Genomic DNA, 17,772 nt, shown 5'->3' with positions numbered 1-17,772 from the left:
TAATAAGTATGATGTTTCTGTTGGCTTATTGATGCATTTATACTATCAATTTATTAATTGATTGTAAATATATTGTATAAATTGATAGTATAAATGCTTAAATGTTTCTTTCCCCCAAAATTACTGGGTATATGTTCTACACTTGATCTTAGCCAAAAGGCCAAGAAGCGATGGGTATATGTTCTTATGTCATTATATATGCTAGTAATCAGTCATTGATAGCATACTAAATTTGTAGGAAGCCTGCTGGGAATTTATTTTCTTTAGTAGTGTCACCATTTTTCAAATTAGAGATACTGTATTTTTTTTCAAGTGCATTTGGCATTAAGTCTTATTTAGTAATATTGGCAATATTTGGCGTTAAGTCTTAGTAAGAATTTTTTCATATAACCTCTAAATGTGAACTTTATATTAATGTATATTTATATTGTTGTTTAACATTAACATATTAATATATTACATTAATGTTGTATAATGTTTTATATTAATGTTGTGGTAGCTAATTAGATTACATCTAGTTAGCTGTTTACTTTCTAGCTACATTCAAGGTGCTTCTAATAGCTGGGTAAGTCTCCTAGAACACTTGTTAGATATCATTTAATAGGGAATAATGAATTTTTCACATTGTGCTTTGATAAATGCTCTACATTGTTTGATAAATACTTCAAATGTAGTATTTTTTGTGTGTTTCATATTTCAAAAACCTGGACATCATTTAGGAAATGCAGTCTTAACTGAATCTAAGTATAGGTAGAATTAGCGATATTATTAGGATTTTACCTTTGGTATTGTTTGCTTTGTGAATTAGAGCTAATTCATTGTGTGGCCTTAAAAAATAGTTTATTCCAGCCTATAGGAAACTTCTTTGCACTGAAATTCTCACAGATGATATTTCATGCACATTTGCTGGGACTATTTGGAACCTAACCAGTTATCAGTAATTGGTTCTATTCACGGGTCTGTGTTTTTGTTTTTTTCTTTTTAGTCTCTTCAACAGGAACCATTATTTCCATTTAATTTGGATGAATTTGTCACTGTGGATGAGGTTATAGAAGAAGTAAATACTTTCCAAGCCAAGCAGAACCCACTAAAGGGAAAAAGAAAAGACACTCTCAAAAATACCCCTTCCTCTGAACTTAACTTAAAGAAGAAGAAAGGGAAAACTCCTGCCCCTCGTGTTGTTGAGGGAGAATTATCTTTTGTAACATTGGATGAGATTGGGGAAGAGGAGGATGGAGCTGCACACCTAGCACAAGCTCTAGTCACTGTGGATGAAGTAATTGATGAAGAAGAAATAAATATGGAAGAAATGGTAAAAAATTCAAATTCACTCCTTACATTAGATGAGTTAATTGATCAAGATGATTGCATTTCCCACAGTGAACCTAAAGATGTTACTGTACTATCAGTGGCTGAAGAGCAAGATCTCAAACAGGAACGTTTGGTAACTGTGGATGAAATTGGAGAAGTTGAAGAGCTACCTTTAAATGAGTCAGCCGACTTAACTTTTGCCACTTTAAATGCTAAAGGAGATGAGGGAAGTACTGGAAGGGATCCCATTGAGTTCATTTCTTCCCAGATGCCTGAAGACCCTTCTACTTTAGTTACTGTAGATGAAATACAGGATGACAGCGGTGATCTGCATTTAGTCACTTTGGATGAAGTAACTGAAGAGGACGAAGACTCTCTGGCAGATTTTAACAACCTTAAAGAAGAGCTTAATTTTGTTACTGTTGATGAAGTTGGAGAAGAGGAAGATGGAGACAATGATTTAAAAGCAGAGTTAGTACAAAGCAGAAATGACCATCCCACAGATAAAAGAGGGGATAGGAAAAAGAGAGCTATGGACTCAAGGAAGATGAAACTTGAAGCCTTTTCCCAAGCTGGTTCAATAAGTGAGAATGTTATGGAAGAGGATCTGAAAACCGTGATTCAAAGACACTTAGCAGGTAGATACTTAGAAGTAGTAATTTTTCTGCTTTATGAAGGGATTACATTAAAAATTTTAAAACTTGATGTTGTAGCATTACTCATAATTGTCCCTATATTGATATAAGAAGTTAATGAAGAGTGATGGCCTGTGATATTTTCCAAAGGAATGTATACAAACAAGTTTACAGATTGCTTTTAGTTACAGAGCAGACTTTGTCCTCAGTTATCATATTTCCAAAAAAAGATGACAAAGCTGAAAAGTAAACTACAGTGCCCAAGTTAGAATGGAAATGGTATATTTGTGTTACTGGAAAAGACAGCTTTTCATTAGTAGAAGAATATTATACCAGGTTGCCTCCCAGTTTTTCTCCGATTTAGGATTTAGAAAAAATTGTAAAGGTGTCATTTCACTTTTAAGTAATATTTTGATGGTATAGAGTAATAGGTTCAGCTCACTTTAAGGAGATCGAAATAACTTCTGAACTAAGAATGGCATGCTATTACTATAGCAATAAATCAGACTTTCTCTTTAAAGCTAAAACACCAACCAAGAGAGTTAGAATTGGGAAAACACCAGCATCGGGAAAAGCTGTTGCAACAGACCCAAGGAAAGGTGAAGAGGCCTTCCAAATTTGTGAAGGTAAAGCAGGATTGATGGAAATGGGGAGCAGAGTAGAGAGTAACCCAACACAAGGTAGTGGCTGAAGTTCTTAAAGGTCTACCATCTAAGAAGTAGAAAAACAGTGAAATAGAGTGGGGGTGGGGGTGGGGAAAGCAGCCTTATCTGGATAAAGATTTTGGTCTTTGTAATTTAGAGATAATGGAACTTAATGGAATGGATAACAGAATAATAGACAATCCCTTTTGTGATAGAATGTGACAGTAGAATATGACAAATTGGAGATGATACAGGTGAAAGATTATTGTGACCATGTTGCAGCATCAAGTAGAAATCACTGCTTATCCAGCTCTTATTTGTGGACCCAGATCCCTTGCTTTGTGGAGGCTGCCGTGCAGACAGCCAAAGATGTCTTAACATTGAGAAAGTTTATGTTGAAACAAATATGGACTGGTGTCTAGTAAGGGAGGTACTCTAGTCCCTCAGATATTTGTCATTGTGTCCATTATATTCATAGCAAAAATAATAGAAGGATAGGAAAAGAAGCACACAGTTCCAGATCTCAAGTTAACAGGTTCAGAGTTAGAGCGAAAAATGAGTTATTAGGGTGACTCAGACAGCACTACAGGGGATCCTTCATACGTTCTCTTTGATGCACCCTCCTTTCCTTTTGCTTTTCTGTTCTGTCTTCTCTAAGGAAAAACTGCCAACTTCATTGAGTCCAAGTTCATTGAACCTGATCTCAGCTGGGCTGTCAGTGGTGCTCCACAATCTGTTACAGGCCTCCTTTCTTCCCCATTTCCTGACCGGGTGTAATATAAGTCTTTTCCCGCTCTGCATCACGTACTGCTTTAACCAGCTCATTCCTCCCTGGATACCCTTGCTTCCACTCTCTGCCAGCTTCTGTTTTATCTTCCTTGACAAGTCACCTACAAAATACAGTCAAGTCTTTCCCATTTAAAAAACCATGCCCTTAACCTTTGACTCCTCTGGCTCCCACCTTGTCTCTTTTTCCTTTCAGAGGAAAGTATCTGGAAGGAATCGCCTGTTTTTACTTCTTCCTCCCAATGAACTGAATGTATTTTGGCTTCTTTGTAAACTACTGTTCTGAAGTTTATATTGATAAACCCCTATTGGATTGTTGTCCAACTTGATTTATTAAGTTTTTTTTCCTTATTTAGTCTTACTTGACTTCTCTGCATTATGCATTACTTGATCATGTGTTCTTTCTTGAAGCTGTCTCCCATGGCCAAGTGGGTACACTCCTTTGTTCTTCTCCATAACCTCTCCTTGATACCAAGCCATAGGTAGTGGTTTAGTAATCTGACAAATAGCTCCTAGCATGATTTCATGAGGGTGTTTTCGCCCCAGCATTTCTGTTTGCAGCTACCAGCTTTCTTAGAACTGCCTTGTCTCAACTGAAGAATAGAGAAAAGTGACTTATTTACTGCTTATATACCTGTTTATTTCTGTTAATGGACAATATGTTTGATAGAAGAACCTAGCTGAAGAAAAAGTAATTTTCTAAACAGTTTTAAACCTGAAGTATTTGTCCCAATCTATTTAATTATTTATATGATTAAATATAACATATATTTATTATTACAACATACAGGAGCAAATATGTTTGAGAATTCTGATGAGGGAATAAACTGTTGTAGGAAGAGACTAGAGGCTATTTTAATTAAGTCAAGAAAAGGGAGATGACCTTTTTTTTAAGTCAGCTCTTTAAGACTTGATTACCAGTAAAAAACCAAAACACAAGGAATAAGAGAGGAGTAAATAATGATTTCATGGGGTGACCTGGGTGGCGCAGTCGTTAAGCGTCTGCCTTCAGCTCAGGTCATAATCCTAGGGTCCTGGGATTGAGTCCTGCATTGGACTGCTCTATGGGAAGCCTGCTTCTCCCTCTCCTACTTGCCCTGCTTGTGTTCCCTCTCTCGCTGTGTCTTTCTCTGTCAGATAAATAAAGTCTTTAAAAAAAAAAAACGATTTTATGGTTCCTGTCCATCCCCTAAGATTTGTTCAAGAGTAGCCCAGGTGCATGAAGAGAACACTGAACTTGAAGTCACAAACTTTGCTCCTAACCTCTGTCACTTAAAAACCTTGTAGCCTTGGCCATACCAGTTTCTTATGTCTTGGTTTTGAGTTCTCCATCTATGACGAAATAAGGATAGGGGCACCTGGGTGGCCCAGTGGGTTAAGCCTCTGCCTTGGCTCAGGTCATGATCTCAGGATCCTGGGATGGAGCCCTGCATCCTGCTCAGCAGGGCTCTCTGCTCAGCAGGGCCGCCCCCCCCCCCCCCCGCCACCTGCCTCTGCCTACTTGTGCTCTCTCTCTGTCAAATACATAAATAAATAAATCTTTAAAAAAAAAAAAGAAAAAGAAATAAGGATAATGGTGATTTAACCTGCCTATCTCACAGGAGATAAAAGCTAAACGAAGGGTATATATGTGAAAGGGACTTGGTAGCTACCATGTAACAAAAAGATATTAATAGCTACTGAGGGTGACCAGGATTGCTTGGAACCAGTTTCCTTTCTTGTCTTTCCCACGATCATATTATGCAGAGTCTGCCAAAACTGCATGTTTCTTACATGTTATTTACTTTGGTGGACTTGAACATTTGTGACATCACTTGTGATCCTGTTGGACAGGGGTCTTTATCAGTGTAGGCTCAGTATTTTTTGATTGGGAGGGCCTCAGTACAGTGCATGAGAATATTTTCTACCCATGTGCTTTCCTCCTCCAATCCACACTCTTTTCCTACCCCAGCCCTTTCCATACACTAGTTAACTCTTGACAGTAATTACAGAGCTTGAACTTCTTCCATTACCCTTTAAGTTCTTTTGAGAACAATATATAAATAAAATATGCTATTAGCTTTAGTCTGTTTTTTTCCCTAACATCGAAGAATCTTGGAAGAGTGGTCCAATGGGATCAGCCAAGGAAGGTTTACTTAGAGAGAAGAGCCATAAATTAACTTTGAAGCAGGGATGATCTGGTGTTAGCTTTACATACTGTACATGTATTTTGAATGACTTCTTTTCCTTGAAAAATTTTAATGATTTTAGTTGATGAATCTGGATTAAAGGATTCAGAACCAGAACGAAAACGTAAGAAGATTGAGGACTCTTCTTTAGGGAAATCAGTGGTACCGGATGTCCCTGAAGGTAAAGTAAACATGACATTTTTCCTTATCCATATGAAATAAAAATTCAGTACCATAGTAAGTGTTCTGTTGTTTAGATGACTATTGGCATTTCTGAAAACAGAAATGGGTTTTTTTACCTAGCAAGGATTTTTTTTTTTTCCCCATTCTTAAAAGTCTGGGATAAGTCTTTTTTTTTTTTTTTTTTTTTTTTTATTCCTGGTACTTTCTTTGTTGCTGTGGTAAGAGCTAAGTTATACTTGCCCAGGCAGAAATTTTAGTAAAGTAAACATGATGAAAAGCTAGCAGACTGTGGCCAGCTAAAACGGGCTAAAGGAGCACCATATTCATTTACTCAGCATATTCCTCAGGCAAATAGTTGCCCATCGTTCTGCCTTTTTTCTGCTTTTATTATAATGGGATTCCAAAGATGTTCATTTCAAAAACACCATTAGATTCTTTTTCAACGAATTGCTATTCTGAAGAAATTTCACGATATCCTGGTGGCTCTAGAGTATTACAGAATATGTTCAAAAAATAAAGCTCTCGGGGTGCCTGGGTGGCTCAGTCATTAAGCATCTGCCTTCGGCTCAAGTCATGGTCCGGAGCCATACATCAGGCTCCCTGCTCAGCCTGCTTCTCCCTCTCCCTTTGCTTGTGTTCACACTCTTTCTGTCTCCCTCTCTGTCAAATATATAAATAAAATCTTTAAAATAAATAAGTGAAGCCCTTGGTTTTGTGATTAAAGGCTTAATTGCTCTTGATCCCTAGATACTTAGCCATATATATTATGTTTATAAAAGTATATACTATGATTAGCATGTTTGTCATGTTTAGAGAACTTGATTAACACAGCCGTAGATATTAATTTCCCTCCATTCTCTTTCCCCCCTTTCTTCTGTCCTCTAGATTTAGACTTCCTTGTACCGAAGGCTGGATTCTTCTGCCCAATTTGTTCCCTCTTCTACTCAGGTGAAAAAGCAATGACAAATCACTGCAAGAGTACACGTCATAAGCAAAATACAGAGGTAAATTTTTTTCTTAACACCTCATAAAATACTCCAGGTGGTATTATAATCAGACTACTTAAGTGTTCACCCAGAACGTATATTCTTTTCCTTCGGGAGAACTTTTGAAGATTTGTGCCAGTTTATTCCTCTGTAGTTCAAAAGTTCAGTCTTCACTGTATAGTGCAAGGAATGTCTAGTCTTTATTCCTTTTCCTCTGACAGCATTCCCCAGGGTAGATTCTGCAGATCACTAGTCCTGAGTAACTCTCCATTAAAGTGTGGGAAACCATGTATTCTGATGGCCCCTTGCAGAGTCAACAGACGAATAACATACTAAAATTTGTGAATTGTCTAGTCAGAATCTGTTTAACTTTATTTAACCCATTTCCTAAACTGATTTAATGACACCCCTAACCCCCCTTTTAAGTTGTACTAATCTTTAGGAAGTGCTCCTTTAGAGAATCATCATTAGCCATAGTTGAAGCAGTGGTTCTGATTCCTCCTGAATGTTTGATTGAATTTGTGGTACCGACATTCAGCTAACATTGAGTTGTTATTTGCTGGAAGCTTATTTAATACCCTCCCCATCAGCATTATGAGGTAGATGCTATCATTCCAGACTTTTTTATTACTTTTTTTTTTAATCATTCCAATTTTAAAGGTAGGAAAAAAGGCTTAAAGAGTATCTAATCCCAAGATCACATAGCAGGTTAATGGCAGACTTAGGATTTTAACCTAGCTCTGTTCTATTCTAGCTTCAAACCCTTAACCATTATGCTATACTGTCTATGCTCTTTGTTGTGTCATTTTTCCATTTAAAATTTCCACTGGCTTTGTAGGAATAATACACAGAATTCCTTCTTGTAGGTCTGTAAAGCCCTACGTGATCTGATTCCTTTCTGTTTCTCTGGCCTCACTCTCTGTTATTACTCACTATGTTGCAGTTTTTCTGGTGCTCTCATTTTTTTGTTTCATTCATATAAAAGGCCCCTTTGTTACTTTTGCACCTTTATATCCCTGTTCCTTTTGCCCTCTCCCAGTCCCACTTCTTTTCCTTGAAAAATTTAATGATAGCTGCCTCTTCCCCACTTTTAGCTAAGTCTAGACTCAAATGTCATCTTCCCAGAAGGACTTTTGCCTAAGACAGACCTAGCTAGAAGTACAAAACTCCCTCCTACTGCCAAGAAGGGTTTACCTCAGTCACTTCCCTTATTGTATTTCTTTCCTTTATAGTGCTTACCAGCACGAAAATTTGTCTTATTTATTTATTCTTTTATTGTTTCTCTTCCCCCACTAGAATGTAAGCTCCATGAGGTAAAGGGCCTTACCTATCTTGTTGACCACTGAATCCCCAAGCACCAGCGTAATGCCTGGTATGTCATAAGTATCAGATGACTGGTGAATGGAAGGAAAGAATGTTAATGTAAGGCACTGTGTTTCTAATCTCTGTTTTGTAGGATCAGGCTCTTATAAATTATAAATTCAGTGAAATATATTAGATATATTTTCACACACAGCAGAGCAATACCTAATAGATATTTTATATTGCAAATTTTTTTTAACAGAAGTTCATGGCCAAGCAAAGAAAGGAAAAGGAGCAGAATGAGGCTGAAGAAAGAAGTTCTAGGTGATTGGGGGAAAGGGGAAAGACGTCATTAGAAATTTGTTTAGGGTCCAGTTGATTTGTGTATTTTTGTTATCACTTAATTTGTAATTTTTGTTTCAGAAGCAAATATTCATGTTGTACAAATTTCTGATTGCCCTTGATGTGGAAAGACTGATGGGGAAAGTATGATGTGTTTGATTTTTATATCAAATCATCAGGCATGGAGAAGTATCTTTTAGAAGTGTTAAAATAAATGTTCCTACTGTATATTTAAAATACCGTCTTGCGTTTGTGACTGATTTATTAAAGACTTGTGTGCCTCTGATTTCAGACAAGAGACCCTTGTGACTTGTTTAGGGATTCTTCATATATTACTGGAAGTCTTGGCAGAGCAGAGTTGCACTTTGTTTCAACCATTCATGTATAGGTCAAAGATTTCTTAAAATTCCTAACTTTTCTGGATGAAATTAGATTACATATAATTGACCCCAGATAGGTTTGAGTAAAACTGCTTGTTGTTTTCAGTGTGTTAGGAATATCTTTTTTTCTGTTTGTGGTAACATCTAGTTTCTGCCAGGACCCATTTGAGTTAGCTTCTAGCAAGTCATTTAGTATTAACTTGAAAAACTACAAAGACAGAGCAGCCTTTACTTCCTGTGAGCCGCTGCAGTTGCTTTTAAACTGTTTAAATTATTATTTAATATGTTTGTTAAAAGTTGTAAAGGTGCAAAAAAATAATTCAGTGCTTGTTGGGTGCAGGACACAGCCCTGTGCTGTGAATTTTTAGATTAGGCGTGCTTCAGACATAGGCCTGCTGACTTTGAATTGCTTTAATATCAGATTTCTCAGCTTTTCCAAGATTAGAGTATACCAGTTAATAATAGAGAATGGAAGGAAATGAAAAATTACTACTTTTTTAGATCTCTTAGTCCTGTCACATGTAGCAGATTACCTCACAATGAGCAGAGTGGAGTGAAGAACAAAAAGCAGCAACTTCTTGTTGTTGCCCACCAAACTCATTCATTGCACACTAGGTTCAGTCTTAGCTACAGCCTGAGCAAAACAACGGACTGTGACATGCCATAGACTAAGGATTGAGGGGGTGGGGAGGGCGTGGCTTATGAATGCCAGGAGTCTGCTATAATTAAACCCTTGTAGGTGAGGGGCACCTTGGTGGCACAGCTGGTTATGCATCCGACTCTTGGTTTTGGCTCAGGTCGCACCCTTAAGACTCCCTCTCTCTCTGCCCCCCACCCCCCTCCACCCCCGCTCTCTTTGTGCGTGCTCTCTCAAATATATAAATCTTTAAAAAAAAAAAAAAAAAATCCCTGATAGGTGAGTCAAGTAGTAAGAGAGAGAAGAGCTTTTAAATTTTGGAGAATAAGGGGCCCCTGGGTGGCTCAGTGGTTTAAGCCTCGGCCTTCGGCTCAGGTCAAGATCTCCAAGATCTCAAGCCCCACACTGGGCTCTGCTCAGCAGGGAGCCTGCTTCCCCTTCTCTCTCTGCCTGCCTCTCTGCCTACTTCTAATCTCTCTCTCTGTCAAATAAATAAATAGAATTTTTAAAAAAAAAGTTTGGAGAGTAAGTTGCTGGAAGCAAGCTAAAGCAGCATGGTCAGATTAAGTAAGAATCTTACATTTTGGAATCTTTTCCTTAGGGGAAAGCTTTTAAAAATCAGATACCATATGAGCTTTAATCTTGTCTGGACCAACCTCGGAATTTAATTTTAAAAAATTAAGTGTGAGGGGTAGCTGGGTGGCTCAGTTGGTTAATAAGCATCTACCTTCGGCTCAGGTCATGATCTCGGGGCTGGGGATTGAGCCCTGCATGGGCTCCCTACTCAGTGGGGAGTCTGCTTCTCTCTCCCTCTTAGGCCCTCCCCCCAGCTCATGCTCTCGTAAAAAATCTTTAAAAAAATGTGTGAAACTCTTTATTTCTTTCAAATTAGTTATGTGGAAATTGGGATTCTGTATTGGAATAAAAGGATTTGCTAAAGCATAAAAGTGGTAGGGGTGATTTTTGTTTTAGTGACATGTTGATGGTTAGCTATACGTAGTAAATAAATAATGTTCCTGTATGGAGGAGTGGGAATTTTTATCCTAGGTCTTCAAATACATGAGTTTTGCTAAAAATAAACACAGACTCTTCACATACAATTTTAGAATTGTTCTGCACTCTTTCCAGGAAACCTTGAAATACCTCCCTCCCTTATTCACACTACACATACATAATATCATATACATAGCAGTTTGCTTACTGGTTGGTTAAGGGTGTAATAGCTTCTAAAGTTTCTATCATTTCATCATCTAGACACCAAAGCAATAAAAGATTGCATTCAGCACCACCTCTAATAAAAGTTTTTAGTTTTACCGTTTCTGGCACAGAATGCTATGAGAATTGGCTGCCTCTCCAAAACTCTTGTGAATTCTTTAAAAAAAGAAAGCCAGATTTTAAAAACTTTAAATTTTATTTTAATATTCGGATGTGAAAAAAGCGTATTGAAGAGAATAGTATAATCTACCCATATATACTAATTACGTAGTTTCAGCAGTTATCAACTCAAAACCAAATACATATATGTCCACTCTTACTTCTCTTATATTTTAAAGGAAATCTCAGCATGTCATTTTACCCATACACATTTCATTATGTTTCTAAAAGATAAGGATTCTTTTTAAGTAATAACATCATTAAAAATACTCCGTATTTAAATCCAGTTCAAATTTTCTAATGTTTCATAAGTGATTTTTTTGTTTTACTGAAGAGATCTGAACAAAGTCATACACTGTGACTAGCTGGATAGGTCTTTTTAATTATTTTTAACGTAAGGATGTTCTCAGGGTGCCTGGGTAGCTCAGTTAAGTGTCTGCCTTCAGCTCCCTGCATCAGGCTCCCTGCTCAGTGGGGATTCTGCTGCTCACTCTCCCTCTGCCCTGCTCGCTCTCTCTCTCAAATAAACAAAATCTTTAAAAAAAAAACAAAAAACAGTTTGAAAGGATGTTCTTCTCTTCTTGGAATTAAGATAAATGAGATACTTGGTTCTATAAATCTGTTCTGCTCAAAATGTAGTCTTGGAATCTGATACTGGTCCACGAAGTATGCGACTTCGAGTTGACTTACAGAAATTGAGTGTCTAGAAACCTTGTTGCAGTTTGATGGTGACTTTATATCTATTTGTTGGATATGCTAATTTAAATATGGGGTTTTAGGCTTCTGTACTTATTTGTATTTTACAAATGATCTCTGATGGATTGGAAATAGGGGGAAAAAAGGAAAGGAAATATAAGCTGATTGATCACATAGTTTGAGAAACACTGCTGAAAGCGTTCCTCACAGTTTGGATTTTGCTGATTGCAACCCATAGTATAGTTTTAGTATATTCCTCTGTTGTCTGATATCTTTCGAATTTGTAGTTGAATATGGAAATGTGTTTGGAATTTGGTTTTTCTTTTTGTCAAGACTGCTTCTGACAGTGATGTGGTCTTCCTGATCAGCAGGCACAAAGTATCTGATTGTTTTCTTTGGGATTTTCATAGAAGTTGATGCTTAAAGCCTAGATGTATATTTATTCACTGGGGATTGCAAAATGGTGATATTTTAATTTGTATATTTCTCCTTGTGTAAGCTAGAATACTCCCTGAAAAGAGAAACTTCTCTCAACTGCTCTTTGGTTACTCAGTGGTATCCTTTAAGAACGGCTAAAGTAGGGGCGCCTGAGTGGTTCAGTGGGATAAGCCTCTGCCTTCCGCTCAGGTCATGATCTCAGGGTCCTGAGATCAAGCCCCACATCGGGCTCTCTGCTTGGCAGGGAGCCTGCTTCCCCCTCTCTCTCTGCCTGCTGCTCTGCAGACTTGTGATCTCTGTCAAATGAATAAATAAAAATCTTTAAAAAAAAAAAGAACGGCTTAAGTATTTGATGCTTTTCCTTTACTTAACATTTTCTCAAAATGAGTTGTTTTGTTGGCACCCACCGAATATGGTAAACTCTTTTTATGTAGGTATTAACTTGAACTCATGAATTTTAATATTGAATGTTGCAAACCTTTACAGCAGTAGCCTTATTGATGCTCAAATTGACATATTTTGGGCCTTTTTCCTATGACTCCTCATTCTTTCTGACATGACATGACTAACTTTTCCTGGGTTCCTTGCTCTCCATATATAGAGGTTTTGCACACTTTCTGCTGTAGAAGAAAGTGTGATGGCTGAAGTCAGCCATCTCTTTCAGGAAAAGTGGCTCCTTAGGATGGTCATTGCTTCTGTTTTGGTTGTTGCCTTTCAGTGGACAGAACTTGGAAATGTACGTTTTGTTTTTATGATGAAGTGCATCATTGTCATACTGACACTTCTGGTTCAAATTTGGGACTTTCAGGCTTTTATCTCTTCTTTCTTAAATCTGGATTTTATTTGTCTTACATCATGTATTATAATTCTCAAGGACATCAGATTGATGGGATTTTTAAGTCACTTGAAATAGTCCTTTAGTAGTTACGCTACCTTGTAGATTACCTTTGAGGTTCATTTGTTTAATTTTATCTTGATTTTTGGGGCTACATTTTAAAATTTATGTTACAAAAGGCTTTTCACATGGTTCTAAAGTCACACTAGTAAAAACATGGTATATTCAAAGAAGTATAGCTCCTTTCTTACTCCATCCTATCACTTCCCTCCCTAATGTAAGTAACTGTTCCTTGTTAGTTTTGTAATACATTTTTTATATATATAAGCGGATTCATATCTGGAATAATCAGTTTTTAATACCTATGTCTTTATAATGATTGTTAATCTATAAGGAGAACCACTGACAATATGCTTTATTCTACTTTGACATCTATAAACCTTCATCAGCAAAACATTACAGGCTTATGAGGTAGGTGCTGAACTTAAAGTGTGTATGAATGTGTATATATGTATATAAACCATGTTCCTGTCCTCTCCAAGGGCTTACATGAGAACATGAGCATAAAAAGTTACTTGACAATTTTGCCTATGCTAAGTGCTTACTGAATGATACAGGTATCAAGAGTTAACATATGAGAAGTAAAATGACAAAGGAGGGGGATTAAAGACCAAAATGGGATTACACTGTTGTAAGTTTTTACATTATTTCTAAAGTGGTGTGATACTGACTCAAGATAGACTGTAATTAGTAAGGATCTCTACCACTTGAAAAATGCAAATGGATTACTAAGAATTAGTCTAACCCAAAAAAAGACAGGAAAAGGAGAATAAAGGATTGAAGAGACATAGAAAACTTAAAGATGGTAGACTTGTGCCCAACCGTATCAGTAATTTTGTTAAATGTCAATAGACTATACATTCTAATTAAATTTTAATGTTGGATACTTTTTAAATTTTATTTTTGTAGTGTTACAAATTTCACTGTTTATGCACCACACCCAGTGTTCCATGCAGTCCGTGCCCTCAGTACCCACCACCAGGCTCACCCATTCCCCCAACCCCCTCCCCTCTAAAACCCTCAGTTTGTTTCTCAGAGTCCATAGTCTTTCATGGTTTGTCTCCCCCTCCAATTTACTCCAGTTCACTTTTCCTTTCCTTCTCCTAATGTCCTCCATTTTATTCCTTATGCTGCACAAGTAAGTGAAAGTGACTTTCTCTGCTTGACTTGTTCACTCAGCATAATCTCCTCCAGTCCCGTCCATGTTGATACAAAAGTTAGGTATTCATCCTCTCTGATGGCTGCGTAATATTCCATTGTGTATATGGACCACATCTTCTTTATCCATTCGTCTGTTGAAGGACATCTTGACTCTTTCCACGGTTTGGCGACTGTGGCCATTGCTGCTATGAACATTGGGGTACAGATGAGCCAAAGGCAGATGCTTAACTGATTGAGCCACCTAGGCGCCCTACCTCAGTGTTTTTAAGTCAGTTTCACCAGGGTTTTTCTTAAACTCATACAGCTCTGGATGTTGACCCAGGGAATTTGAACTTTATTCCATTGTCAGAAAATTTGCAAAAGTTTTTGAGATGAAATCCCCTGTTTAGTAAAGTCACTGTTCCAGATGTTGCCATCCACTTCAGTGCTGATGGAATAGAACAGTTTAATTTACAGTTTTTGTATAATGCAGTAACTGCTGCTTTTCTTACTCATTTGTGACCAATGTCCAGTAGTCTGCCCTTGCTAATCTTCCCAGCCATGCTCCAAACATTGTCACAGAGAATGCCTCTGTTGTGCCCCGGGACAGCACTGATCTGCTTCCTCTGCACTCCCATCTAATTCCTCAGGACCTCCACGCTGACTAGGGTTTCCACATTTGTAGTCTATTGTGTTGCAGCTTTCTCAGCAGTAGAACCTTGGTGCTGGGGGGAACTTCAGAGGTTACCAAGGCCAGTCCTTAAATGCTTGAAGATTCACCAGGACTTCCCACCACTGGCTGTCCGCTGAAGGAGTATAGTTCCAGGTCTTGGGGGTTTCTTCTGTGGCCAGTTCCATTTTTAGGTAATTTTAGTTACAGTTCTATCCCTAAAATTCAGGTCTTAAAAACTTAGAGGTAATCCAAGAGAAAAGTTAGCAGCTCAGGGTCCTTCTGGTGAGAAACTGTCAGATATTTTGTTTGCCTCACCAGATTCACTCTCCACCCTTTGCCATCCTGCTCTTTGCCCCAGGAGGCTAACCCATGTGGACCCCATCCTCCTCACTTCTCACTGGATTTGAACAAATGAGCCAGAGCAGGAGATGGAACAGAGGAAGTGAGGTCAAGGTGTTTCTCCTTGGTTCCCTGCAGAATCGCCCTCATTCTGGCTTTGATCCTCAACCAAAGATCAGTGTTTCTGTCAAGGTTGCATTCTTCTTCTTTTTTTTTTTTTAAGATTTTATTTATTTATTTGACAGAGAGAGAGATCACAAGTAGACAGAGAGGCAGGCAGAGAGAGAGAGGAGGAAGCAGGCTCCCCGCTTGAGCAGAGAGCCCGACGCGGGGCTCGATCCCAGGACCCTGAGACCGTGACCTGCGCCGAAGGCAGAGGCTTTAACCCACTGAGCCACCCAGGCGCCCCTCAAGGTTGCATTCTTTAGAGGACTCTCCTTCTGGCTTCCAGTAACTAATAAATACTGCTTCTTGTCCTTGTGTGCTGAAACTGCTGGTTGTGGTTCTCCTATAGCCTGCCCACACCTTTATAAATAGTCCCCCTCCTTTTTTTTTCCTTTTTAAATAGTCCCTTTATTAAAATAAAGTGTTCCTCAATTTACCTATCAGAGTGCCATCTATTTCTTATTGGGGCTCAGACTGTTAAAATAATTGGTACTGTGAGTGTCTTTAGGAAATTGACCTTTGAAACTGGGCTAACACTGATTACAAAAAAAGGGAGGGGCTGACTATATTAATATCCGATAAATTAGACTTCAAAGCAAAGTGTATTACTAGAGACAGTAAGGGACAATACGTGATGATAAAACGGTCAGTCCACCAAGAAGATAAAGCAATCTTAAAGGTGTATGGATCAAACCACAAAGATTCAAAATACATGAAGTAAAAACTGATAGAGCTAAAAGGAGAAATAGACAAATCCAGTTATAGTTGGGGACTTCAACTCCCCACCCTCACCAACTGATCGATAGAGCTGCTAGAGAAAATCAGCAAGGATACAGAAGAACTGAACAACATGATGAAATCTAGGATCAGACTGATATTTATAGAACATCAAACAATAGAATATACATTCTTTTCAAGTACACATGGAACATACATGAATATAGACCATAATCTGGGCTATAAAACGAATATTGACACATTTAAAAGAATTGCAGTCATACATGGGGTGCCTGGGTGGCTCAGTGGGTTAAGCCTTTGCCTTCAGCTCAGGTCATGATCTCACAGTCCTGGGATCAAGCCCCACATCGGGCTCTCTGCTTGGTGGGGCGCCTGCTTCCCCCTCTCTCTCTGCCTACTTGTGACCTCTGACTGTCAGATAAATAAATACATCTTAAAAAAAAAATTGCAGTCATACAGAACATATTTTCTGACCATAATGAAATCAAACTGGAAATCAACACAATGACAATAGGAAAATCACCAAACATTTGGAAAATAAACAGCACACGTACAAATAATCCATGAGTAAAAGAAGTCTCAAAATATATATAGAAATGAATGAAGATGGAAACATTAAAATCTTTGAGATACAGCTAATAAAGTACTGAGGAAAATTTATAGCACTGGGTACTTACATTATAAAGAAATATCGAAATAAGTACATAGCTCAAGAAACGCAGAACAAAATAAGCCCAAAGCAATCAGAAGGAAATGTTAGCAGAAATCAATGAAATTGAAAAGAGGAAAAAGGGGGAAATTACACATAATGAGTCCCTCAAAAACAAAACATTGATAAACCTCTAGCAAGATTAACAAAGAGAATGATCCCAGAGCCCTGGGATTGAGCTCCACATCGGGCTCTGCTCAGCCGGGAGCCTGCTTCCCCCTCTCTCTCTGCCTGCCTCTCTGCCTACTTGTGATCTCTCTCTCTGTCAAACCAATAAAATAAAAATCTTTTTTTTTTTTTTTAAGATTTTATTTATTTATTTGACAGACAGAGATCACAGGTAGGCAGAGAGGCAGCCAGAGAGAGGAGGGGAAGCAGGCTCCCTGCTGAGCAGAGAGCCTGATGCGGGGCTCGATCCCAGGACCCTGGGACCATGACCTGGGCCGAAGGCAGAGGCTTTAACCCACTGAGCCACCCAGGTGCCCCTAAAATAAAAATCTTTAAATTAAAAAAAAATATTAACAAAAAGACACAAATTACTAATATCAGGAATGAAACAATACCACCAGAGATCCTGCTGCTATCAAAAGAATATTAAAAGAATACCATGAAAAACTATAGTCAAATTTGACAACTTAGAAAAATGGGCAAATTTCTTGAAAATCACAAACCATTAAAATTAAGCCAAGAAAGGGGCGCCTGGGTGGCTCAGTGGTTTAAGTCTCTGCCTTCGGCTCAGGTCATGATCTCAGGGTCCTGGGATCGAGCCCCGCATTGGGCTCTCTGCTCAGTGGGGAGCCTGTTTCTCCTTCTTTCTCTGCCTGCCTCTCTGCCTACTTGTGACCTCTCTCTCTGTCAAATCAATAAATAAAATATTTTTAAAAAATTACGCCAAGATGAAGTAAAGAACCTGAATAATCCTAAAATGGAATTTGTAACAAAACACAGTCTCTTCCAGAAAATAAAAGAATACTTCCCATCATTTTATGAATGATTTATTCCAGATATTCAAGGCTGATTCAATACTGGAAATTTAATCAGTGTAATCCAGCATATCATCAGGCTAAGGAAGGAAAAAAATGATAAATCAATTGATTGAACACCTAATGATAAAAACTTTCAGTACACTAAAAATAGAAGGGAACTTCATCAATCTCATAAAGAGGACTTATCAAAACAAACAAAATCTATAACTAGCATCATACTTAATGTTGAAAGACCAAATGCTTTC

At 38.0% G+C, this 17,772-nt stretch overlaps 1 protein-coding gene across 6 annotated transcripts in view; it reads left to right on the top strand.

The window, feature by feature from the left end:
* The window catches only part of ZNF638 (zinc finger protein 638), an 82,189-nt gene extending 73,532 nt beyond the window's left edge, over positions 1–8,657 (top strand). For 2 of the 6 annotated variants that reach the window (XM_045979228.1, XM_045979227.1), the window contains exons 24-28: positions 986–1,949; positions 2,453–2,572; positions 5,627–5,725; positions 6,613–6,731; positions 8,278–8,657. In XM_045979228.1, the coding sequence (XP_045835184.1) occupies positions 986–1,949; positions 2,453–2,572; positions 5,627–5,725; positions 6,613–6,731; positions 8,278–8,343 (1,368 nt within the window). In that variant the 3' untranslated portion in view covers positions 8,344–8,657. The remainder of the gene's footprint in view (positions 1–985; positions 1,950–2,452; positions 2,573–5,626; positions 5,726–6,612; positions 6,732–8,277) is intronic. The other 4 variants (XM_045979230.1, XM_045979233.1, XM_045979229.1 and 1 more) reach the window with 3 other exon arrangements.
* Positions 8,658–17,772: the final 9,115 nt, after the last annotated feature.

Source organism: Meles meles, chromosome 15 (assembly GCF_922984935.1).
Source record: "Meles meles chromosome 15, mMelMel3.1 paternal haplotype, whole genome shotgun sequence".
Taxonomy (NCBI): domain Eukaryota; kingdom Metazoa; phylum Chordata; class Mammalia; order Carnivora; family Mustelidae; genus Meles; species Meles meles.
The sequence above is the reverse complement of the archived record's forward strand: the minus strand, read 5'-3'. Positions and strand labels throughout refer to the sequence as shown.